The sequence below is a fragment of the Cornus florida genome, unplaced genomic scaffold (genome assembly GCF_030987335.1).
Source record: "Cornus florida cultivar Cherokee Brave unplaced genomic scaffold, ASM3098733v1 CherokeeBrave_3.0.0_Hap2_Chr05, whole genome shotgun sequence".
NCBI lineage: Eukaryota > Viridiplantae > Streptophyta > Magnoliopsida > Cornales > Cornaceae > Cornus > Cornus florida.
Genome location: NW_026775575.1, coordinates 102,881,532 through 102,908,066, shown reverse-complemented (window position 1 = coordinate 102,908,066; position 26,535 = coordinate 102,881,532). Strand labels below are relative to the sequence as shown.

General features: G+C 35.0%; 2 protein-coding genes across 3 annotated transcripts; both read right to left on the bottom strand.

Moving 5' to 3' along the window:
• Positions 1-1,455: 1,455 nt before the first annotated feature.
• LOC132308090 (uncharacterized) lies at positions 1,456-9,182 on the bottom strand. Of its 2 annotated transcripts, none has more exons than XM_059806064.1 (4): positions 8,690-9,182; positions 6,099-6,321; positions 5,872-6,005; positions 1,456-2,444 (listed from the first exon to the last, which is right to left on the bottom strand). In XM_059806064.1, the coding sequence occupies exons 1-3, from the start codon at positions 8,884-8,886 to the stop codon at positions 5,961-5,963; spliced, it is 465 nt and encodes a 154-aa protein (XP_059662047.1). In that variant the 5' UTR covers positions 8,887-9,182; the 3' UTR covers positions 1,456-2,444; positions 5,872-5,960. The 2 variants fall into 2 exon arrangements, with proteins under 2 accessions (XP_059662047.1, XP_059662048.1); XM_059806065.1 differs by having other exon boundaries at positions 6,239-6,321.
• An 11,198-nt stretch (positions 9,183-20,380) lies between these two features.
• LOC132308088 (cytokinin dehydrogenase 7) lies at positions 20,381-25,058 on the bottom strand. The gene is made up of 4 exons (XM_059806062.1): positions 24,039-25,058; positions 23,610-23,885; positions 22,572-22,828; positions 20,381-20,845 (listed from the first exon to the last, which is right to left on the bottom strand). Exons 1-4 carry the CDS (start codon positions 24,738-24,740, stop codon positions 20,530-20,532), a joined length of 1,551 nt encoding a protein of 516 aa, XP_059662045.1. The 5' UTR covers positions 24,741-25,058; the 3' UTR covers positions 20,381-20,529.
• Positions 25,059-26,535: the final 1,477 nt, after the last annotated feature.

The following is a 26,535-nucleotide window of genomic DNA, read 5'->3' as shown; positions in this document are numbered from 1 at the left end:
TTATCTAGAAATATATATTTTTCTCATATCACATATTCCTAACACGCATGCTTCAAGCCTATGCAGTCTGAACTGAATTGAACTAGCTTATGGGATTGCCTATAATAATAACCTATATTTTCGGTTATATGCATGTTTATATGTAAATGTTTCTATATAGCACGCATTCATGGTGCCTGTAAAATGATTCAAACTTCAATTGTTCATTCAAATTCCAGAAACTAGAAGAAACCATCAGTTAATGGAATCATGAAAATTAGTTTCTAATGGAAACATTTTATGATAAGAAAATAAGAAATAAAAGCATTTGTTTTGACGATGGACTTATAATCTCTCTTTATCCTTTTTAAACCTCCTCCGTGTGTGAAGGCATTTTTTATTGCAAAAGGTAATTACTAGACCATAGTTTTATTCTGTGCGCGTGGACTATATCTCATTTTCATCATTTTCTTCAGCTTTACTCTCTTTTAAGACTCCCAAATTTATACCAAAAGAACCCTTTATGATATTATTTTCTGATATTGACATCCAAATTTGTCTCATATTATGTTTGAGACATCTGATATTAATTTAAAATAGTTCATAATATATCAAAAATTTTTTTGCCCAAACCCATATCACTGAATTGGTGATATTTAAGCAAATTTTAGAATTTTCCAAAACAAATTTTTGTTATCAAATATGGTTCTGATTTCTACCCAAAATACCCTACAACAAAACGGTTGTTTTGGTATTCACAAAAAAACATAATGCCTAAAACAAATTGCAGGCCATAGGATTCCTTTTTGGGTTTGAGCATGGTTCATTAGCGTTATTTGGTGGGTTTTACAGCCACCTGTGGCTTAACCCCAAAAGCCCAGACCTGTCCCACCTAGCTTGCGACCAGACAAAGTAGGGTTCATGCCTAATGCTCAATCCTATTTCACCCATTGCTATCACAGAGGAAGTATGCTATAATCCGGAAATACCAGGTGTAAGTACCATTTCGTATATACTAGCTCCTTCCCTTTTTTGTTGTTTGCTTGATAAACTGTGACTCACAATTATGTGAATAACAATTTACGAGGTGGATAATAAGGACGGAGGGAGTTTATACTCTTTCACTATCATCAGAAAGGCTTTAGTAAACAAGTGCCCCCATATCTATCTTTTTTTTTTTTTTTTCATTGACTAGAAACACTCACACCCATAATGCCATAGGAGCCTTAACCATCGACCTTCTCCTTTGGAAGGTGAGGTAGTACCATTACAAGAAAAATGCATTTATTTCAGTAGATCCCTTCATATTCCAGAAGGGTTAAAATAATGTTCCGCTCTCACACCTATCCTGGTATAGTGTACCAGGAGACATATATGAGTATCACCTGATTGTCTTGCACTTGTGACTGGAAGAATACCAGACAGTCCTCCAATTCTTTTTCCTCTCCCAAAACTCAAAATGGTGACAAACAATAATGATTCAAATAAAATGAAGATGAGGTTTATTCTACTTACACCAGACAACAGCCACATGAAGTACAATGTACAGAAAAACAACAACATTAACAAATGAAGACTGGACATTTAGATTATACAAGAGGCATTGTGGATTAGTTACCATGCTAGCTGCTTCCAACAACCAAAGCATGCATACAAGCTCTTTGAAAGCAAGCGAATTAAAGCACATCCTTGAACTTATCATATGGGTGATTGGCTACTGAAAATGCGTTTCAAACTAGGGCATGCTGCACTAAACTTCCCCATTCTCACCAAGCATATCTGCTTAGTTAACCAAAGAGAGAATTTTAAAAAATGAAGTACCTTCCAATTAATCTAAATAAAAATAAGTTGCAATTTTCAGTCAATACGGTTGTCTTGGCACGGCACTTCCCGCCATTCCTAGGTCGCGTCGCTCAACCGATTCTTTCTTTTTTTTTTTTTTTTTTTTTTTTCTCGTTGGTACTCACGCACACGTCTCTACTAAGACTTGAACCCCTGACTTCCTTTTGGGAAGTAAGAGGCTGATACCGCTAGGCCATTGGCCCGTTGGTTGCTCAACCGATTCTATTCATTCCCAAATTCTTATCTACAGCTACCTCTTTCACATACGTAGACACTACACGTGAATGAGTGAACTGTGATGCAACTATTGTTACTGAGAAGAGGAGAGCTTCTTTTTTACACATTAACCCTTCCAAAAAGCCTTTTTTATATTTTTATTAAATGGTATAACGGTCAAATCGCGCAATACACTTCATGAAAAAGAGGTTCCTACATATCCCCCGAGGGATACCTCTTCAATTCATTCTACTTTCCCTTCTAGTATTTCATCCTTTGTACCAAGGGTCACATAAAAATATTACTTATAGGAAATTTACCTTTGGACAAAAGCTGACGTCAAGTGTCTCCAGCATGTTGCATTGTGACACAGCAGCTTCAACCACTTCTTCATCAATGTTGCAAGACTAATAAAGTCCAGATGTGGCAGCGACCAAAATTAAAGAAAATTAGTAAGCTATATTGAACAAATGGGAGCTCTCTTAGGCCAAACATAATCATCAAATGACAGCCAAGTTTTCAACAATAAGCAGCAGGTGTAAAGGTGCGTGTTTGCACCAAAACTAACAAACTTGCCCAAAGCTTATTTTAGGCGACTCAGACTAAACAGCAGAAGAAGTTAACTTCGCATTTGAAGGAGTCACAAAAGAACGGAACCTAAACAGCAGAAGAAGTAAATTTTGCATCTGAAGGAATCACAAAAGAATGTAACCTCAAATTTGGAGTTACAGTAAGAAATATTTATATAGGAAAAATTACCACCATCTTTTCCCTTTCAAGACCAATAAGTCCTATCAATTTTAAATAATAAGAAGAATAGGTCCTACATTTTATAAATGTTTCCATTTTAGTTCTCACAAACGTTCACTTTTATTTGTAATTTGTATTATAACTTTTTATTTTTATGTTTTTAGTCCATCAGTATTTTTTGTTTACAATTTAATTTAGGGTTAATTTCACTGACACCCCCTCAGGTTTGGCCAAATATCACCCTCAAATATCTTTCGAAAATAACTATCACTCAGGTCTATTTCTAACTTTCCGTTAAATGTTCTGTTAAATACATGGGAAAAGACAACTTTACCCATAATTTTTTAATCTCTTTTATTCCAAAATATCAGATTAGGTAAATGTCCATTATACCCCACACCCACCTACCAACCCAGACATTGCAACTGATGGGTAAGATAGAGTTTTACGGTGATTAATGAATAAGATGGAGTAAATTGTTGCGTTGCTTGTAGAGGGTCAAGTCTGATAGTCTCTCAACAAAGTTCAGTTTGCTAAAGCACAGAGAATAAAGTGGTTTTTTCATTGAATTTTCAATTCTTCTTCTTTTCCTCTGTCACCAAATGATGACTAATGACTGCAGCTTCTCTCTCGCTTTTTTGGGTTGGCTTGGAGCTGTGATTTCAGAATTATATATATATATATACACGCAGTTGTAAAACTTATCCGAATTAATGAATTTTTATGAGTACATATGTATTTTGGAGGCACGTTCCCTCCTTTCCATGTGATTATTATCTTTGATGTCTCGTATTGTTGGAAGTAAATGATCCTCTGTTTTTTTTTATGTAATACCCGTGTATAAATTCACTATGCCTTTTTCTCACGCCAATCCGGATCTCAGTCCGTGACCCTTGCCTTTCTGCCTCCTCACGTTGAGGAATGGGCTGAGTCCAGACACTCAGATGGAATTCCAGATCCAATTCACCCTATTCTCGCACAACAGCGAGACCGTTTCTATGCTCCTTTTCCTTTAGTGCTAATCCCCGGTCTAGACCTATCTAAGGTTGTGACCCATCTGTGCTTCTTTCTGCTGTTTTTCTTTCCTTCTTTCAAGCATCCCACGAAAGGATTTCAAGTCCTAACCCAATGTAATGTGTGTGTGTATATAATTTGTAAATTTACAACTTTTTAGGGGTATTTTAGTCTTTTAATCTAATTCTTTAAGCTAAATGGTTGGTTTGACAATTCAAAGGGTGATTAAGTCATTTTATATCGTGTCAGAACTGTTCAACTAACGGTTGAAGTGTTAGTGAAAAACAGAGCAAAAATATGTGATGTGCGTGATAGTTATTTTCGAAAGATGTTTAAGGGCGATATTTGGCCAAACCTGAGCGGGTGTCAGTGAAATTAACCCTTTAATTTATTGTTACTTTCTTTTTTAAGTTCTTGTGATTTAACGAAAATCACATTATGAATATAACTTATATTAAAATTTTTAATTCATTTGAAAAAATCTTGTGCAGAATTCATGTTATGACTTCAATACACAAAAATTTAAAAATTCTATAAAGAAGTCAATAAAATATTATTATTTCAATAGTTTGAAAATATTTTATGCTTTAAAAAATAAACTAATTATTTGGCAATTAAAATTTTTAAATGACAAAAAAAAAAAAATCAATTGCTAGTACGAAATCTTAAACATGTTGTATAGTAAAACAAACAATTGTTGAATATTAATTATAATACAAAATTTTACTTCTAATTAAAAAGGTATAAATGGAAGATTTGAGTAGTTTAAAACTTATGAGGGAAAAGTAGGACTTAATGGTATTTTTTCCTATTTATAAATACACCTATAAAGCAAGAGTCATAGCTGCTCTACTCTATAGACATAAAACTAGCTTCCATGAGAACTGCACTCCTGGGAGGAGGGATGCAGTGCTCTCTATGGCCTATCAATAACCATCATCAGGAGAGGAGAGAACATGGAATGAAATCCTCAGTGGACAGAACATCTGAAGAATCAGCAATTAACACTATCAAATAAAAAAAGACCTAAAATTGTACCTCAAATTAAGAATACACAAATTGAAACAAGCAATGTCAACTTCTTTCAACTTTGCACACGGGGAAAGGTTTAACGATGACAAATGGAAACATTTTGCCACTGGAGGAATGAGAACTTTCTTAATATTTGGACAACCAACACAGTTGAGGTTCTGCAGCAAACGATTGGGCTGCTGGAACGTCAAGTGTATCTCATTTTGAGAGGACGAGCCAGATGAGCCATAAATGCTAGGCAGCTCCGAAAGCTGATTTCCACTAAAGCCCCAATTCAGATCGTGAATATTCACACATCCATTCAGGCTCAAATGAGTTAGATGCGAGAAAAAAATCAGTACAACCAAAATAAAGGAAGAAGAAGCTTATACACACACAACACACATATTGGGTTAACATCGAGTTAGATTTGAGTTGGGATCTTCAGGTTGGGTATAGCTATCTGATACCTCAGGAGTCAGGACACTGTTCCCACTACCTAGACCAACACCAACCCTTAACATCCTCTTCTCTTGCCTAATATAATTTCAAATCCCTATTCTCTTCTTACACCCTCTATAAGCCCTAAAATCCTCTATCCCCACAAACTTTTAAGTCACAGAAAATAATTATAATTGGAATAAAAGGACCATAAAATGTGATGGGACAGCTATTGGAAGAGAACTCCTAGCACTTCTTTTTGCATCAATAAGATATACTATAAGCTACAGCCTTCATGAGTCGCTTAAAATCCTTAATATGGTCTCAAGTAGACTACATGCCACTAGATTAAGTGGTGGTCTCGGTGGAAGGACGGGACTTGGTTAGGGGAAGGGAAGAGGGGGAACTTCCAGAACCTTAGCATATGGGCTAGGCTTGGAGAGGAATTACCAATAAAAAATAAAAAATAAGAGGATCTCAAGTAAAACAGTGCCAATTTTATTGGGTACACTAAAGTTCCAAGTTTAAGTCGAACATGCTCCATCAAAAAAATAGTTAATAAATAAAAAATAAACAAATAAGGCAGTAATTTAGCCCAAGTTTAAATATAATACTCACATTGTTGCGCAGATATGTTTCAATTCTCAAAATTCAAAAACCTCCAGAAATCTTCATGAGCACTAGCTGCGCACCACTGCCTGCAGACCTTAGCAGCACGACAAAGGTTGCAGTGGTCCAAGAAAGAGGAAAACCTGAAAAATTATGACAATTATTAAGAAAGCATTAATTGTGAGTTAGAAACAAGCAATACCGAGTAGCTCCTACAATACCAAAGCAGTGTGTACCGTGTGCAACAAGTCATTAGGAAGATCCATCTGAACAACTAAATCTTCCATTGTTATTGTATCACAGCGAAATGCATTGTCCTTCCTACCACTAGAAACAAGGGAATTCTCATCACCATCATTGTTCAACACTGGAATACCTTGGTTAATACTGTCCCTTCCATTTAAACTATAATTGTCGGTATCGGAAGATGTAGCAGCTGCAAAATGGCAATTCCAGTCCCTGCAAAGGTTTCCATCGTCAACATTCAAAACCACAAGACCAGAATGATGTGGTTTACAAAATCCAAGTCAAGTCCAGCATACAATGTATCTCTTTCAATCAGCACATTTATTGGTTTAAAATGTGCAGGAAACAGGACATAAGAAATTGTAGATGGTGTTGCCACAACGGATGTTACGTGTCCTCATTGAACGATGATTACAGCTGGCCAATGCAGAGTGGACCATGCTAGGTCCCACCTGGCACTCTCCTGGCAACCCTAAAAGCCTCGGGCTGGTAGGATTGGATATGCGAGCACTGAGCTCGCAAGAGGATGGGGTCGCCACCCTTCACTCTTCTGCCATGGAGGCGCCCCGCTCCAGTCAAATGGGCTCCACCATATCCGAGAGGTCCTTCCCTTCGTGCAGTACTTAGGAAAGGGGCATAGGAACTCTTTGCCATAATTGTTCGCCCTGAGCCATCCATTATGGGAGAGCTCGAGGGACGAAGGAATTTGGGAGCGCAAGGTTAAAGAAGGCAGAACCTCGAGTCCCTCACTTTTTCCCCTTTGAAATACGGAATCTGAGGAATAGTGGATGGGAGGATGGAATTCAAGGAGTTGCCTCATGGGGGTCGTGCTCGACGATATACCTATAATGAACAACGCCCCCCCCACACCAAGACCTACACCAGGGGGAGAGGACGCTTAGTACCAACGGTTGGAGTTCAGTAAGACAGAGAAATTGGGCAGCGCATTAAATGCGCTGACTCATTAAGGGGACTTGCAAGATAGGAACCATCATTACTATCTCTGGACGGAGGCGCAGGTTGCCTCAGGTCACCTCCTGACATCCCATTAGTCAGGAAGAGTTCCCATCAGCCCATTGGTCAAAGGGAAGTTAGCCCTCACGACCAGGGTCCTTATCCAGAAAGGAAAATAGTAATATTAGGCACAGTAATTAGTCATTAAGGACAAGAGACCAAGAATCATAAATACTAGCACTGGACCTCGAGTTATCAAAAGTACTGAGCAACTGCCTTCCCCCTCTCAATCTCCATTCAGAAAAGAGTCCCTGGTGTAGCTTGAAGTCTCACTCAGACGCTAACCTCAATATTCCTAATCTACGTGGAACGATCTCCTCGCTTTATCACGACCTCACATCAAAGAAATATTAGAATATTGACTCAGATTAAGAAAGCAGAACAGCGGTCAGTTGATACTTGGCACCAACATCAATAAATGTGGGTATGTGTAGCCAATGTATTAGAAAGACCCATCACATAGAGAAATTATTCCATGTGATGTCCACCGCTATTTTAGCATTTTTTGGGACCACGTTAGACATCCACATATGGGATAATGGAGATCATTATACACAATGTGACAATTATGAGGACTAATTTCTCTCATCGTGGGATAGACCATTCCTGTATTCCATCCTTCATTTATGTCGCTTGCAATATGATAATTGCAAACTAAATGGATTTGAGTTTAAGCAATGGATTTGATGAGTTTCAATTCTACACATCTTTAACCATTAGATTGCAATTTTGATCATCATAATATCAATAAACTATAACAACATGAGAATAAATCCAGGCCATACTCCTCCTGGAACTTCTACTATATCTTGGGAGGTGTTTTGTATAGAGAGAGTAGTAAGTTGAGGGTGGTTTAACCATAAATAATCTCTTAACCATCCTATCAAATACATGGAAGATTTAAATATATATATATAAGAAACAATGATCACTTTTACTTATCAAAAAAAAAAGAAACAATGATCACTTTTGTGTGATATAGGTTTTTAATGCCTCGTCTAACTACATCAAATATTTCCTCTTTAATTGATAATCCAATAAGAGATCAAGTTAGAAAAAAAGCATACATAAAAAATATATAATAAAAAATAAAAATAAAAAATAAAAAATAAAGAAGAAGAAGATAGAATAAACATATTATTACACCTGTTGTGTGAAAGTTAAAAGACAAAGCAATATATTCTGCCACAACCATGGTATTTTAAGAAAAACTGAACTTAAAATATGCTCTTTTCCATAACTGTATTATAATTTAGAATATCCTTACAAAGCCATAATTTCCACAAAAATATATATCAAATAAGTACTTCAATGTAAGATATTGCTGCTAACCCCAACTCAGAGGACTCCAGAGATAATGACACATACTTTGATGAGAAAGTTTGAATCGTCAAAGCATAAATGATTCCAACTTTTATCTATATCCAACACCTATAAATCACCATACACAGTAGGAGTATTTAAATGTTACCAAATTACCAGAATGTGTATCAACCAATCGAACAATCATTGTTTGCAGCTTAATTTCAAGAAATTCACAGAAAAATAGAGATACGAGGTGTCTTACAGAGAAAACGAATGAATTTTAGGGCGTTTATTATGAACATTTGTCTCCCTCCAATGCCACCAAAGAGGACGAAGGCTCTTCACTGCGAGCTCCACTATCTCCCGAGCACTACTCGGAGCCAACACTGCGAGCTCCCAACTGAGACTGCAAATCCACCATTGGGAACACACACACTCTCTACAAATCCCTCCTTCCATCACTCAATTGTTGCCCCAACTCTTTACTCTTCCTCGATGCAAACCCTAATTCCAAGTTCTGAGATTCATATTTTTCCATATTCTTTGACTTACACTAGTATTTCCAAGAATGTGCGCTCTCATGGTCACTTTCCTATCTCCTTCACATAAACAAGAACAAGATTACCAAACCGATTTCTCTGTCAATGGAACCCTAGAATTTAGAAAATGATTTGATCAAACTGAATTCAATTACTCGTATTTAATAATGCTCTGCCAAAAAGAGTGTCACTTTTGGAACTGTGATACGATTTTTTCAAAACAAACCCTTTTTTCAGTAGTAATACATATTTCCTACCAGATGTAATATTTTTAAATTTTTTATTAGTACCTATTAAAATACAGTATAATGTGGACTGTATAAACAATGTAAGCAATTCAATTTTTGACAAATATTAATAATATTAATACATGATAATAAGATAAAATATTAATTTAAATTACAAATTCTAAGAATACTCAACATGTAAATACAAAATAAGATATAATAAGACAACAATATTATTGTCAATTCTGTACATAAATACACGTATATGGATTATGTTTAATATTAATATGTGATATATACTGTAATATATTTAACTTATACTCTATCGTAAATAAATTTAAAATGTTAAATAATATATCTTATATGTAATAAAATATATAACGTGTTATAATATTATAAATTAATTATATTGTAACATTATAAAATTAATTATAATATAATATTTATAAATTAATTATATTGTAACATTATAAAATTAATTATAATATAATATTTGCATAATATATAATTAATAATATAGATATGGTATAAAATAATATAAAATATCTATTGCATAACAATTTATTAATATTATATAAAATAAATAAAAATATATAATAACTCATATATATTTTTGTCTCAAAGGAATTTACACTATATATTAAATATATAATTTTTATTAAATAAAAATAATAGTTTACATTATAATATAATATTTTATTAATATTTAATATGTATAATTAGCTGTGTAACACAGATACGGACATGATACGATACAAATACGTCAACATGTCAAATTTAAAAATTGAGTGGTTTATGATTTAAATAGAAAATAATTAAAAAATATGACATATTGTAGGAAAAAATAGGACTTAGTGGTAAATTGCTTCTCTATATATTTTAACAAAATATAATTTTCAATATCGACAATCACTTTAGCTTGAAACAAAGTTAACGCAATAATGGCTTCAAGTGATATTTACATAAAGTGATATACAGGGGAGACTAAGGAGTGTTATTTAGTATTTATTTTCATTTAAAATCAATGCTATAGAGAGTATTGGTTTTCAAATAAAAACATTAAACATACCTACAGACATTTATGCTGGTCTCATTTGAGAAGTATTTTTCTTACATAAAAAAGATTGACAATTTTAAGTTTTTTTTTGGTAAGTAAATAAATTCATTGAACAAAAACAAACCAAAAAAAAACTGGGGCCAAGCCCAGGCCCAAAGACAAGAAGTCCAAAAAGTAGACAAAATATACACTCAATTGGGTCCAAAAGAGGCCCCAAGGCAAACCTTTAACATGCATGCACCAACAACTAATCGATAGAAGAGTCGGGAATGTCAAACATGTTAAGAGCAGGGAGCAGAGAGCAGACATGTTAGTTAACTAGGGAAAGGTGAAGAAAGGGTTGGTATGGTGAAGAATGAAGTCGTGACTCGTAACATTCCAGTCGCTTGTAATTGTTTAGGGTGAAGTGTAAAAAATTTCTAATTTGAAAAGTGTGTAAATAATGTTTTTTATATTCAAAATTGAAAATTCCACCGAAAAGTGAACAAACAAGGGTTTATGGTTGGATAAATAAAGTGAGATAGAAAAAAAAAAAAAATCCCATTTAAGTTTCTCTTTACAAAAATAATAAAAGATGAGTAGAAGTTGAAATTACTTAAAATGACTTACAGAAAATTAGAGTGTAAAATTAAATGAAATATAATGTAAAAAATTAACAAATATATAATTAAAATATATTTAAATATCTTTAAATCAAATAAATAATTTTTATTATTATCTTTATCTAAAAAATCAATGAAATATGATGTAATATGTATATATAAAAGTCAAGTGCCAAATCAGATTCCTACAAATAATTCGAATAGTAATATAGATAAATATAAAAATACTATATATATTCTGGGTGCGGGATAAACTATTTTCTTTTATACAGATAACAAACCCTTAATGTTTGACCAAATATTTTCGTTCTTAAAAGAGTAAATAATAGGTATAGACATTTAGGTGTATATATATTCGTCTTATTGGTATAAATTTTTTTTTTTTTTTTGGTAAATTAATATTTAACTATTTGATTATGTGAATATGGAAAAATAAATTACTAACATAATATGTAAATCACTTTCATGTCTTAGAAAATATTATTATTTCTATATAAAAAAATATTATTGTATATATGCACACGAACTTGCAGAAAGCTTCTAATACACACTAGGATATAAGTAGAATTTTTTAAGAAAGATAAATTTAATTTATTTAATATTTATTATTATTGATATTAAAGAAATAAAATTTATATACGTGGGAGAGAGCTGTTAGAGAGAGACAGAGAATGAAAAGAAAAAAATATATACAAACAAAAATTATAGAGAGATAAATAATGAAATTGGAATATTATATATAGAAATGAGGGAAAAATGAACGAGGAGCATTTTGGAAAGTCAAAAAGGGTAATGTTGGTATTTTTTTTTTTTGGTCACATAATTGGCACGTCACTTTTTGGTGTTAGAAGTCCTTGTTTGCTTATTTTTCATACTATAAACGTAAGATTTGAACATGATAAATGTTGTTTGCACACTTTTTCAACCAATAGAAGAATTTTTTGCATTTCAAACTTTTTAGGACATCCACAATGTTTGATAAGAGTTTGACTGAGAATAACCTTGATCTTACTGCATTAATGATGGGGTTTAGGGCCCGTTATCTAACGTTTTTACTTTCTTTTTTTTACTGTCAATTCCTAAAAACAGTGAAGTAAAAGAAAAAATTATGTTTATTAATATACTTTTACTTTTTCATTTTTAGAAAGTACTTTCAAATTTAATGAAGGAAATAGAAAGTGAGAAAATGATGCTTTCTGTGATTTCTCCACTGTACATAGGAATTACTTTCCTTACTGTAATAGTATTATTGTAGCACTATTTATCCCCAAAAAAAACAAATTCCTAAAGTCCTCATATTGCCCTTCCGCCTCCTCCCATTGCCGCCTCCTGCCACCTTCTCCCACTACCCACAACCATCTCTCTCCTCTTTAAACCCATCAACAATATACCCATCCCTGTGCCATGTATGAAACTCACTCCTTCTCTTACACACACACACGCGCGCGCACCTATATATATATATATATATATATTCGATTTCTTGTTATTTAGCTAAGGCGTAGCAAGCGTTAGTGAATATATGTATAATCAATGGATTTTTCAAGAACCTGAAACGAAGCCCCCTGACTCGAAGGGATGTGGCAGAGGAAGATAAAGAAAGTGAATTCGGTTCCCTATACAATTGAATAGGCCCATCTTATTCACTGTTATAAAGAAACTTGTTTGCAATAAATGACTTGGTGCCGCCCCAAGCAAGTGGGAAAAGTCCATGGACCTAGATAGACCTAAACCAGTGCAGTGAGCAGCTATTACATCAAAACTAGATAAAAAAATTTTTTGAGAGAGGAAGATAATAGGAAAGTAAAATTAGAATCAAAATTATTAAACCTACTTTCAGTTTTTTACTTTCAAAATATTAAAAATAAAATCTTCTTATTAAACATCATTTTACTTTCTGTTTCATCTAAAAAAAAAAAAGTAAAATCATGATTTTACTTTTGAAGAAAGTAAAAGTAAGAAAGTGAAAACGTTAGTAAATGGACCCTTAATGAATGTGCATCATTTTGAACTCATTTTTTTTTTTATAATGCCCAACCGAAGTGTATTTTGGGAATAATGAAATCGACCTTGAATTTTGAACTAATTTATTTTAAAATTCTAAATTCAAAGTATTGATGCTGGCATTTGATGTGCATGAATAAAATATAATGTAAGTAGGAATGAAATGAGAATGGGAATGGAATGGAATGGTCATTCTCATTCTATTGTTTTGTTATAAATATGAAATGTACATGAATGGAATGATAATAACCATTCTAGTGTTTGGTTGGACCAATTTTAAATTTAGAATGGAATAAATTTTAAATTAAGTTCTCCAAAATATCCTTGCTAGTAAAAAATAAATTAAATTAACAAAATGACATTGTTAAATAATTTTAAAAAAATTAATGGTGGTAATGGCGGTGGTGGAGGTGGAAAGCGGTAGTGGTGTAGGTGGTGGTGTTGGAAGGCGGCAGCGGTGGTAATGGTGGAAGGTGACGGTGTTAGTGAAATGCAACAGTATTGGTGGAAGGCGGTGGCAAGAGTGTTGGTGGTGGTGGAAGATATAGTGGTGTAGGTGGCAGTAGTTTCGCCAATGAAGGTGACTGTGGTGGTGGTGGAAGGTAGTAGAGGTGGCAGTGGTGGAAGGTGATGGCGGTGGTGGAAGGCGGTAGCAAAGGCGGTAATGGAAGGTGGTGAAAGGCGGCGGTGGTGATGAAAGGCTGTAGCAACTGTGTTGGAAGGTGACAGCGACGGTGGTGGTGGAAGGCGGCTGCGGCGGTGGTGTAAGACGGTGGCGGCAATGGTGGTGGAAGGCGGTGGCTGTGGTGAAAGGTGGTGGCGGTAGTGAAAGGTGGAGGCAGTGATGGAAGGTGGTGAAAGAAGGTGGCGGCAGTGGTGGTGAAAGGTAGTGGCGGCGGCGGCGATGGTGAAAAGTGATGGCGGAAGGCGGGGTGGCGGTGGTGAAAGGCGGTGGTGGTGAAAAGTGATGACGGTGGTGGTGGTGGTGGAAGGTGGTAGCGGTGGAATACGGTAATGGTGGTGGTGGCAGTAGTGGTAGTGAAAGGCGGTGGCGGCGGTGATAATTGGGGCAAAGGAAAACGATGTTGGTGGTGAAAGGCGGTGGCGGTAGTGGAAAGCGGTGGGTGGTGGTGAAAGTCGGTGGCGGTGGTGGTAGTGAAAGGTGGAGGTGGTTGTGGTGAAAGATGGTGATGATTTTTGGAGTTGGAACATGAGGGTTTTTAAGTTGATTTTTTTTTTTTATATAAAAAAATTAATTGGGAATGGAATTGTCATTCCATAGGTTTAGTTATGGAATGGATTTTCATTCAAATGGAATTACCATTAATTCCTACTTTATATTGCATACCAAACAAAAGAATTGTTGGAATGTGCATTCCATTCCTGCACACCAAATGTAGCATGAATGTTTCTTGCAATTGAAGTTGATCTATAATGTGATAATGGAGTTGATTCCATGATTATAAGTTCATAACTCTAGTCTATTCCCATTTTGGGGAGGACGAATCTACTAATTCTTTAATTCCAGTTAGACTTATAATCGACATAATTGTCGTTAATTACAAACATTCTCAAATTAGTTAGAGTATATAGGATTCTTGTAGCTTTTATGTTCATGTCGGCCACTGATTCAATTATGAATCAACGGTCATACAAAGATGTCAATTAGATCACGTGGTCCATAACTCAAAACTTTTTTTTTTTTTTTTTTTTGAAGTTAAAGCAACTAACATATTAATGAAATGAAGATTTAAACTTGGCCATAAATACCACATGCCTACCATTGAGCTATCACTAGGGCTGATCACAAATCGAATTGGTTTGGTTTTGGATAAAATTCAAACTAATTCGGTCCTCACGGATTGGCTAAATCTGAAACCAAACCGATCCGTGGGAACTCTCGATCCGAACCAAATCGATCCGTGAAATAACGGATTGGTTCGGTTCGGTTCCCACGGATTAGGCTTGACAGAGCACAACTAAGAAACTGAAATTAGAGGCAAAATACTATTTTCGTCTGAGTCATGCATGAATTTAAAAGGAAAAAGAGAATCTGTTATTGTTAACTCTGTTTCGAAATACTGATTTTTGTCTGAGTCATGCATGAATTTCTAAAGACTATACATATTAATAAATGGGCTATGAAAATGATAAGGTAGAACTGAAACTCAGTGACGAGATGGAGCACTCAAGATTTTTTTCTAGAAGAGAAGAACAAAAATTCATAGAAGAAAATAATGAAAAACTTTTGAACTCACTAAAAATTAGATGTAAATGAAGTGGAAATGATTGGCCGATGTAAATTGGAGATGCTTACTTGTCTAAGTTCTATAAGAGACCGAGAGCATTGGGTAACCTAGGCCTTCCATGAGAGACTGTGAGTATAGTAGTCGGTTTGTGGGATCAGATAAGACTTGATGGGAGGACAGAGACGCATGCAAATGAAAGGAATATAAAAACAAAAAAGTGTAAAACACTAAGCCACAAAGCAGTAAAGCATCTTAGGTTCGTAAAACATTAAAACTTTTGAAAACTTAATAATTAAAGAAAACAAAAATATCAATAATGTATTCTGTATATACTGCATACTATATATGTTATATAATATATGTATATTAATTTTACGGATTGCCCACGGATTGGTTTATCGGTTCGGTTTTTTCAGCACCTAATTCGTTAACTGATTCGGTCACTACGAATTACTAATTTTTCAATTCATCACCGAACCACAACAGTAAAAAACCAAACCGAACCATACAGATTGAATTGATTCGATTCGATTTATCGAATTGACGAATTATTTGAGCACTCCCTAGCCATCACACCACATCATAACTCAAAACTTATTCTCATGTAAAATGGCCGACAATTGATTATTTTCAAATCCCAACTATACAATTATTAAATCACATGGTAATACAGACTACATAGGTCGCCTGTATATATTCCAAAATCATAATTAATAGGTGGACTAAATGTACTTCATCCACTTGGTAAATATATATATTTTTTGGCACATATGCAGCATACAAACAGTCGAATAGAAAGTAGTCCAAGTGCTTATATTGCTTTTAGAAGTCGAAGTTGAGTTGACCTAGGATGTCTAAATTCATAAACGTTTTTTGAGTTTGAAAATAAAATGAAAATTAAAATATAATTTTAATTTTTGGCACATATGCAGCATACAAACAATCGAATATAAAGTAGTCTAAGTGCTTATATTGCTTTTAGAAGTCGAAGTTGAGTTGACGTAGGATGTCTAAATTCATAACCATTTTATGAGTTTGAAAATAAAATAAAAATTAACTTGTTTACATTATTGCATCCTAAAGCAAGCTTTTTGATGGTTTTGATTCATCAATCTTTTGGTTCCGATTTCTTAAAAAATGGAGTCGTTAGCAGAGACATAGTCAAAAAATTGTGTGAAGGAAGGCCATAGTATAATATTTTAATAATTTTAGTGAGGATAGTAGGGTAATTTTATCGGTATATATACATAAAGAAATATAAATTAACAAGGTATATTACTATATATATAAAATAAAAAAAATCAGTAGAGGCAATTGCCCCAACAAGCTTGCGAATGGCTCCATCCTGGTGGTTAGGAATAATTTGGTTCATAACTTAAAGGTAAATAATAATAATAAAGAAAAAACAGTATCAATGCGAACAAAGTTAAATACTTATAATTTACTAGTTTTTAATTGTTGGCATTTTACTACAATACTAAGTAGTAGATTAAGAAATAAATTATTAATTAGGAATTAGAAAGAATTCTTTCTAGGTCAGAAAAGTTGGGTTGTATTGTAAGTGAGGTTAGGTTAACATAATCATTATTAAACTTTAAATTTAGGGAATTTAATCTGTGAATCCGTCCTCCGGGGCATATCGGTATTGACAGGGATCAATGAGGTAAGTTCTTGAGGTCTTACTTTCGAACTACACTCCTGATTTGAATGGTACGTGTATTGTGATGCCGGATACTTGCTCAAAAAAAAAAAAAAAATCTGTGAATCCCAGCCGATTTAAACCATTCTAATATGATTCAAATTGGTTCAGTTTAGAGTTGAATTTTAATTTTGTTGAAACTGTTTGGATTGATTTAGTTCTCTAATTTACATTCTAACCAAAACAAACACAAGCCTGTGCACCTCTATCTCAAGGACAAACAAGGCTGAACATATTATGAGCCGTTGTCTGGCCAAAATTCAATAGGCCCATAATTAGACAATACGCAGCCGAGTTTTAGTTGTTTTAGTGGAACTAGGGCCTGTGTCTAAAAACGAAGTTGAATTTAGTAGTAATTTATTGTTTATGTTTCCTTTCAGTCTCTTACACTTCTACCCAAACACACAGTGTGTGCAATAGTCCTGGTTCCACCACACACTTCACGTATATGTGTGTGTATATATGTGCATAATGCATATAGCTTTCAGTTACTCATATAACGACAAATGATTTGTGTACTTTGTTGTGACACGTCCTGTGTTGTTAATACATAATGTGGTCCATTGATGTATACTTACCTTCCTGTGGTCTGCTAAAGTTTTGTCTTGCAATCATCAATCAAGCTTTCTTGGTATATAATACTCATTGGACAAAACTAACATACACACACATATATATATGTCTGACATATATTTAGCTATGTATTCCATCAATTATAACCACAAATCTTAAGCCTATGCGGCTATGCCTAAACTTGATCAACGTACAGTCAAGTCTTTATGTACTTCATATTCTTGCTAATTCAAGGAAAGAAAATAAAAAAAATTAAAATTAAAATGAAATTTGAGGAGTTGTGAAAAAGGTATAATTATGGGTTGTCCATTTGTTTGTTTGTATAATGAGAAAAAAAGGAAAAAGATTTTGGTGGCACTTCTGCTACAGTTGTAAAGGGTACCACTGGGGACGGATTGTGGACCCTTACTAAGAAACTTTTACACTAAAGCCAATTCACCCATCATGGCTACAACTGTAAAAGTCCACTACCACGAAACTTTTTGTAATCATGCCAAACATGTACCTAGCTCCAACTATTATTAGCTTTCGATTGTCAAACAATTGGGTGTCATCATCCCACACTAGTACACCCTATCTTATCGGAATTTCGTAGATAAGAAAGAGTAATACTAGAATGAGTGATTTTCTCTGAAGTTGTAAGCTTTTAATTTTTATTTTTTTGAAATAAATAACAAAAAATATAGTCAAACAATCCACACACACATATATATATATTATTTTTATTTTCACGAATTGAGTTATTAATAATAATTTCATTTCACTTCAACAGTAGAATATAAAGAGATTGATGGAATAATTGAGATGGGTCAAATTAAACTTTATATATTCACAGCTGGATATATATATATATATATATATATATATATATATATATATAGTCCAAATTTGCAGTAGAACTGATCAGTCCAAACCCCAATTGTAGCCAGCTATAATGCATAACGCAAATGGGTGCATCTACATCATAGTTAAGGATATGTGGTGTAATGCACAATGGATCGATCAATCGATCAAGTCTAGTAGGCTTTTCTGCCAGAGTTTGGATTAAGGACCTAAGCCAAAAAAGTTCAAAATGTGATTGAATATATATATATATGGGTATCAATTATTGGAGTACAAGCTAGTCCCATTTACTATGTATGATAACTTTGTCAATGCATTCATGAAACAAATTAAGGGTATAGTGGAAATGGTCATTCCCTTCAATGAACAATTTATAAGTTTTTTTATTTTTATTTTTATTTTTTGTATATATATATATATATATATATATATCTTATTATATTACCTCCAAAAGAAAAAAGAAAAAAAGAAAAAAGTATCCTAAAGCTAATTTCAATTCAAAGTAGTAATGTTTGGAGTGATTCTTGAAGGTAAAAGGAGCTAAATACGCACAAAATATATTATCCACACTTGAAAGAAAAGAAAAGAGAAAGAAAAGTTACCTCAAAAGAAGTCAAGCAATTTATATGTTCGAGTTCGACACTTGCATGGCAAGTTTAAAGACGAATACTTCATGATAAACACAAAACACACACACATTTCATGATAAACACACACACATATACATACATACAAAAACACACCAAAATTACCCTATTGAAATGATTGATTTAAGAGGCAAGGAAGTCATTCAGTTTGAAATTGTTGATCTAAGGCAAAATAGAATGCGACTCTGAGGTCGGTCAAAACGAAAAGGAAACTTTAGGAGCCACGCGCCTTTGAGAGGCGAGTGGGTTTTGACAAAATGTAACCTCCCTCCGGCAACGTCCATGCATGACACGTTTAACGAGGGCCGGACGTATGAGATACTTTTGCATGGGAGTAGCCGATGAAACGATCAGTGATTGGTGGGTGCAACTCACAAGAAATCATGATGATCTTATAATTGTTTTCCTAAAACTATGTTTGGGCCCCACCCACCTGCTTCCACTTTTCTCTGCTTTTCATGGGAAAATAAAGGAGATCGAATGGAAAACAAAGAAAGGAAAAGGAAAAGGAAAAAGAAAAAGAAACTAGATAGCTAGGGATGTAAAAACCAAGTGGATTTGATTTGCTGATAAACCAAACATAACATAACCCGAGGAATTGAGGAAAGAACCAAATCGTATAGAAAAGCTAAAGCTAGCTTTTGTTAGTTTGATTTTACATCAAAAGGAGAATCAGATACCTAACTCTCCATCCTAGCTTATTGCCTCATCATCATCTCTCTCTCTCTCTCTCTCTCTCTCTCTCTCCTTGTGGAAACTGCATTGACTCTTTTCCAATTTTCGAGTTGAAATTTGAAGTGATCTTTGCCTGAAATACACACGCGCATTTATATCTAGAAGGAAAACATCCCTAGAGACTAGTTTATGAGCACTAGCCTTTAGAGCTAGTTGCCCAATGGCATGATGAAATTATAATGATATAGAATTGAACAAATAAATCATCCATTCAATGGTTAGCTGTGCTGGTTGGAGTCCGTATTTTATTTTAGGTGACCAGTACACTTATTGAAGAAAAAAAAAACATATATTTATAAAAATGATTTTAGTTGGCTTTGCCCCTAATTATGATCAATGATCCACGGCATCGAATTAACCTCTTGAATGGAGTGAGTTTAAATTTTGATCACTTAAATGAACTTAATATAAAAAGACTAAGGTAGGATTTCTTCAAAACACACCCTTCCACCCACTTTTAATTTTTTTCATTAGATGAGGTGGGTTCAAATTTTGATCACGCCCTTAAAATTTAATTAAAAAAAACTAAGGTAGAACTTGGGCAAAGCATACCTCTCCACTCAAATATATGACATAGCCATGAAAATGTATAACGATCGGGCAATTAATCATTGACGTAGGTAGAATGGATAAATATTACGGTGATTGTGGTAACTTTTTCCATGATTGTGGTAACTTTTTCCATCTTTAATTGCCTTGCCAAGGACAACATTATGAGTTTGCTAGATTGTTTGCTTGAAGTGTCCAAAAAAAAAAAAAAAAATCCTCAAAATATTGATTTACACAACTTGAAATTGTTTTCTTAACCAATTGAAATAGACATACTGATACAAATCAAAATCAGCAGTAAGAAGATGCCAAAAAAAAAAAAGAAAAAAAGAAAAGAAAAAGGGAACAACTTGAGCTTCATTGATAATGATACTATTACTAAGGCAGACGGTTCCTTGGGAAAATCTTCTGTCCTGGCGCAAGGATGGCCATTGGATCAAAATTGGCTTTCCGCTCCACGAATCTTGCCCACTGATTTCCAAAGTGTTGCTTCCATTCCTCCTCAGAGTTGTAGTGAGGAAAGTATAGCTTAAAATTGAAGCCATTTTTGATGCAGCAATGAATAATTTCACGATTCTGCGCCACCAATTCCTCAACCGGTGGACCCTTCGGAAACGGAAGGCTGAATCGGAGCAATGCTACTATGTAGAATATTTCCCCTTCCGGCAACACCACAGAGGTACGATCATCCCACCTTTATTTACACAACATGTTAAAAGTGTGAGTAATTCACATAGTAGTTTATTGAGTATGGAAATGTGTCTAAAAAGTTATATTTGTTAAATCTCAAAACACAAAATTACATATACATGATTAGATATTCATATAGACTCTCTCTTGCACTAAAAATTTAAAATATCATTTTGTCATAGAAGATTAAACGAAATTATTACTAAATACTCTTGAGCGGAAATGCGACTCACAACATCATTATAATTATATAGTTTTTGCAGAGAAAAAAATATATTAAATAACGTTGTGGTCAATGTGCATTACAAAAATCAAGGTTCACATCAAGCACGTGAGTTTGGAATAAGAAACAAATCACTTTCATCATATAGGCACGTGTCAGTAATTGACTCATTGAAAAAGTCATGGCAACCACCACTGGGGTATTTTCGACCAGAAAAAGATCATCGATGGAACCCTAACAAATTATAATGTCACTGTAATCGGGTTGGCGAATAAATGCCCCCTTGTCGTTTCTAATAAGGGAAGATTTTTTGGGTGAGGACTTGTCTATGGAAGATTGACCCTGAAAGTTACGTAACTGTGAAATCTCATTTTCCATAAAAAGATAAAGTTTTAAAGACCAAACTGTCCTCCGCAGTACCTTTGCTACTAGTATTTTTCAACTAGGATTTCTCTATATATGGTACATCTAAAATAACACCAAAGAAAAGATTTGTGTGGATGATATAATATTAATTATTATTTTTAACCATATATAATTTTAATGAAAATATAATAATTTTTATTGAATTTAATTGTATACAAAATTACACCATTTGAATAAATGCATTCAGGATTACTAAAACATGTTCCAACAAAGGATCCTAATTCTTCGTCAACATATATAGGAAATTTCTTTGACCAAAATACCCCCGACTCTATATTTCGGGGGAGAGAAACCTATATATTAGTATTCGATGAAGATGAGTAACTAGAGAGAATAGCAAATATCATGTGTGTTGGGGTACACCGTATCTTTGTTCCAAAATACTCCGTATTGTTTTTACATCTGCTTTTACACGCACTTCAAACCAAACCGCACGTACAAGAAAAACAGCAGCGTGAGGTAATAGGAGGCGAGAATTTACAAAGTACATTGCAGCACCATGAGACCCTTGCGGATCACCTAATACGTGTACTATCACGCTAAGGATGGGCGTTGCAACCGTCGGTTTTTACCAAGTGGGGTCCGCTTACCAATAAGAAGGTAAAAGGCAAAAGCCCTTTGGTAATCAAGCGGACCCCACTTATGCTGACCCTCCCTTACCTATGTACATGACCTAACTTCAAAATCTTAACCACCCGATTTAAAATGTTCAGCAAATAAGTCAGCATATCAGTTTGCTAGAATCAGGTGGTCCTCTTACAGAGTCCACGTAAAAAGCCACGTATAGGGCGTCCACATCAGCATCTAAGCATGTCAAGTTATAATCTCACTATTAAACACACATAATGTCACGTCAGCATCTAAGCATCTCAAGCTATGAATCAATTATTAACTAAATCGACACACATAATATCACGTCAGCATCTCAGCATGTCAAGCTACTACTAGTAAAATAAATCAATTATTAACTAGATGGACACACATAATGTCAAGTCAGCAGACGATTAGTGTGTACATATGTAGTATTAGAGAAATTGTGTTTAACTTAATAAAGAAATTAAGATGAAATGGGAATGATTACTTGTCTCGGAGAAGAGGATAAACCAACATGGGCCCACCAACACCGTGCTTTAGGATCTTCTTAAAGACCGTCCGATCAAAATCCACTATGTCTCGTTTGGACACGAACAGGTTCAACCACGGGTGTGGGGCGTCCCATATGCCATTTGCTCTGGCTTGTTTCTCCGCAGGCTTCACACGCAACAGAAACTCCACGTAGGACAGCTCCACCTCGAACTTCAGATGCTTGAGAAATGTCAGCCGTCCAAGCATCCGTTCCTAGACAGAAAGAGGAGAAGACAGTAAAAAATGTGAAAACAGAGGGGCGTTTACGTACTTCAACAAGATTCCAGAAAATGAATGCTTTTCGGCCTGTTGCGGAGTTGTGGGGACCGAAAGCGCCAATGAAATCTCTACAATCAGCAATGCAACGCAACATCTAGTGATGCCACATTACTATTTTAGCCCTGATTCTAAATCCAAAGATTACGACAGCGCTAGAGAAGTACGATGCCATTTTGGTAATTAAGATTCTATCCCATGTCCGTTTTGGTAGGTGCTGTGTCAGAAAATCCAATGGAAGATATATTATATGCTGTATGGTCAGTTTCAAGTTGAAGGTAATATAGTTACGGAATGCTGAATACTCGTGTAATCGATGGAGGACGAGAATAAGCCGTCCTTCTATACTGTGCATCGGACACGTGTAACTAGGTTGCTGACTCTTTTTATTGAGTTATTCACTGTCTTCCCTGACAGTTGAGGTGGGACCGACTACCTGATTCGTGGTCAAACATCTACCTGTTGATCCCACTTAGCAACCACCTAGGTCAAAACCAAGTCTCTGCTGGATGGACCCACACATTGCCACACACGAAAGGCCCCATGGGTCACAAAACTGATTTTGCAATATGCATCACCGTTGATAGTGGATAGAATCATTGAATCACGATGTTGATTACCCATCATACGGCTGTGGAAAGCCAGCAGCATTTTATTACAATGAGCTGTGTTGTACGCTATAAAGAAGAATAACAGGAATGAAATTACAGTTTTTTACCATATCAACAGCTGAAGAATTGTGGACGTGTCGATAATGTAAGGCCACTTCGAGACAGTAGAGAACCGGGGCGGAAGTATGCGGTATATGGGTCGGGTCAAATACTTGATCCGAAGCCAAAGGCACCGATTGCCAGCCGTTGACCGGGTCGTCGCTGTTCACGAACACGAAGCCTTCAACGTAGTCAAACGAATCGCCCTCCGGCCGAGTCACCAGAAATTCGGCGTCACGAGCGAACTCGTTAAACTCGGCATACACCACCCTTACCCATCTCACCTAATCTCACACACAACACGCACAAAAAATGGTATTAATTAAGCAATAAATTAAGATAATTACGTGTCGTCCATGCATTACAATTTACAACTGGCGATAAACCAGAGAATGTATGTGTAGAGAGAGAGAGAAAGAGAATTGAGAAATACCAACCATGTCCGGGGCTGACTGTAGCAAAACCCTAGCTCTAGTGATGATACCGAACTGACCAAGACCACCCAGTGCCCCAAAGAACAGTTCGGAGTTTTGGGTCTCCGAACAAACTAACGTATCGCCTTTGCCGTTAACGACCTCCAACTCCGTGACGTTGGACGTTTGTGGTCCGTAACGGAAGGCCTGGCCGCTGACGCCGGCGTTAGACAGCGTACCACCCACCGTCAAATCAAGATAGTCCGTCCACGACCTCGGAGCGAGGCCGAACCCCGAAACGCAGCGTTTCAAGACGTCTTCCCACAATGCCCCTCCGCTGACGTCGACATATGTGGACCCGTCGCTCAATCTCACCACCTGGAATATGGAATTATCATCCATTGATCTCATGTCGATCACGAGGCCTCCACCGGCCATCGCCTGCCCGTTGATGGAGTGACCGTTGCCTCGAGCGGCCACCGTCAGATTGGATGACTGAGAAGCCGCTCTGACCACTCTCGCTACGTCATCCGAACCGGCCGGTCTGATGAACGCCAAGGCTTCGGCCGTTTGCAGCCCGCCGAAATCTTTTCCGGCTAAGTCGGTGGACCTGTAATCAACAGTCCCTTGGAGGTCTAGGTTTCCGCAGACGGTTACGCCGTCGTTATCTGGTTTTGGGTCGGTGTCGTTATCGTGAACAAAACGCTCTAGATAAGCTATCATCATCGCCGGCGAAGTGGTGGTGGGAGGGGGGCTTTTTGTTTTCTCTCTCTCTATATATGTATATATATTTTATTTGTTTCTCTCTCTATGGTAGCAGTAGTAGTAGTGTGTTTGATATGGAAATGTAAGTGATGAAATTTTGGACTTAAATAGCGGCGGAGAGGAGAGGAGAGGGGGTATATTAAATTTTGAGGAAGGAAATGGTTGAATAAATTGAGAGAGAGAGAGAGAGAGAGAGAGAGATTGGATTTGGTCGTCACAGTGTGGTTGGCTTCGATGTCCTGTTTGACGCTGTGATCCTATCGACATCATCTGTCTGCCACTTCTACAGGCATATATGTAATTTTACTCTTTTGGAGAGAATTATACAATGGAGACATACTCATGGCCTTACCCCCAGTGCCTTATTTTAGCATTTTCTAAACACTATTGCAGTCACATTTTTATTATTATTATTATTTTCTGAGGGTGCCTTTTTATTTATTTAATTTTTTACTATATGAAACACGATTTACTTTTTGAGTAAATAATATCCTTTTTTTTTTTTTCACTTGAGGTATATATCTCTTAAAAATTAAAAAAATGTTATAAAGACTTTTCAGTAATCAACCGTTAAAAAAAATACCGTTAACAAACCACATATTTGCACATAACTAATTAATTATATTAAATATAAAAAATGCCCTTACCTTTTGTATATAAATGTCATAATAATCATTTTACATTAACGGAATATTTTACTATTTTTATTTTAAGTGTATGAAAGATATTTTTGTATTTTTGTTTCTTAATTAATGACAGAATCAGGAGAAATTCTTATTCGCCCCTAAAATATGGGGCTCTCTATAAAAAATTATATAAACTATATAAATACTATAAGAGTGTTAAATGTTTGCGACCCTCTTAATATCAAATTTTGTAGTTAAAGAGCTTGTTCTTGTTTTAACTGCCTGAAACTTAAGTCTACAATGAAAACTTAGATCAACTCAAAGGTGTGTGCTATACATGAATCTCTAATCAGATTCTAGTTAAAGAGCTTGTTCTAGTTTCTTCAATCTTTCTCGTAAGGAAAAATAATAATGAATTTTAATAGATTATAAAATTTTGAAAATAATATGATTTCATGACATGAGTTGTTAACTCTCATTATTATTATTATTATTTTTTTAAAGTATTAAGTATTAACTCTCTTTATTAACTTATAAATTGAGAATATGATAAATCCTCTCTCCTTTTAATTAAATGTATTCTTTTTCTTGTCTTTCTATAACAGTAAATTATAAATATAGGATTAATTATACAGATTTCCTCTCTGATTTATCATAATTACAAGAATCTATCTTATAGTTTTTGAAATTACATTGACTTCCCTTGAAAATGAAGCGTTGTTACAGACATTAGGTTGTCGTGTAATTTATGGTACAAACATAGGAAATGTTCTTATAATTATGACTATGACTAATTATAGGGAAGGTTCCTGTCATTTACCCTACAAACATACTCATAATACTTAATTTTTCTATTTACGAGTTAAGAACATTTAAGTCATTTCATTTTAAAATGGAGTGCATTTAGTTAAAAGGGACGGTAAATAGATTGATTTTTTTTTTAACACTCCAGTTGATAGAGTCCAACACAATGACTCTTTGTCACTAATGATAAGGCGCACCAACACCCTCTCTTTTTTAACTTTTGAAATTTATTCAAGAATTATCATTTGGAGTCACAAATTCGATCCCATGAGTGTAATTGGTGTCATTTGATATCAATAACATCGTGACGTAATGATAATATCAGT

Coding starts and splice junctions, on each gene's coding strand:
- LOC132308090 (XM_059806064.1), bottom strand. CDS start 8,886: ATGGAAGGAGGGATTTGTAGAGAGTGTGTGTGTTCCCAATGGTGGATT. Junction 6,322..8,689: donor AAAATTCATTCGTTTTCTCT/GTAAGACACCTC, acceptor AAACCTTTGCAG/GGACTGGAATTGCCATTTTG. Junction 6,006..6,098: donor CTAATGACTTGTTGCACACG/GTACACACTGCT, acceptor ATAATTTTTCAG/GTTTTCCTCTTTCTTGGACC.
- LOC132308088 (XM_059806062.1), bottom strand. CDS start 24,740: ATGATGATAGCTTATCTAGAGCGTTTTGTTCACGATAACGACACCGAC. Junction 23,886..24,038: donor TACAGTCAGCCCCGGACATG/GTTGGTATTTCT, acceptor GTGTGAGATTAG/GTGAGATGGGTAAGGGTGGT. Junction 20,846..22,571: donor TATCCTCTTCTCCGAGACAA/GTAATCATTCCC, acceptor GTGTAAATAAAG/GTGGGATGATCGTACCTCTG.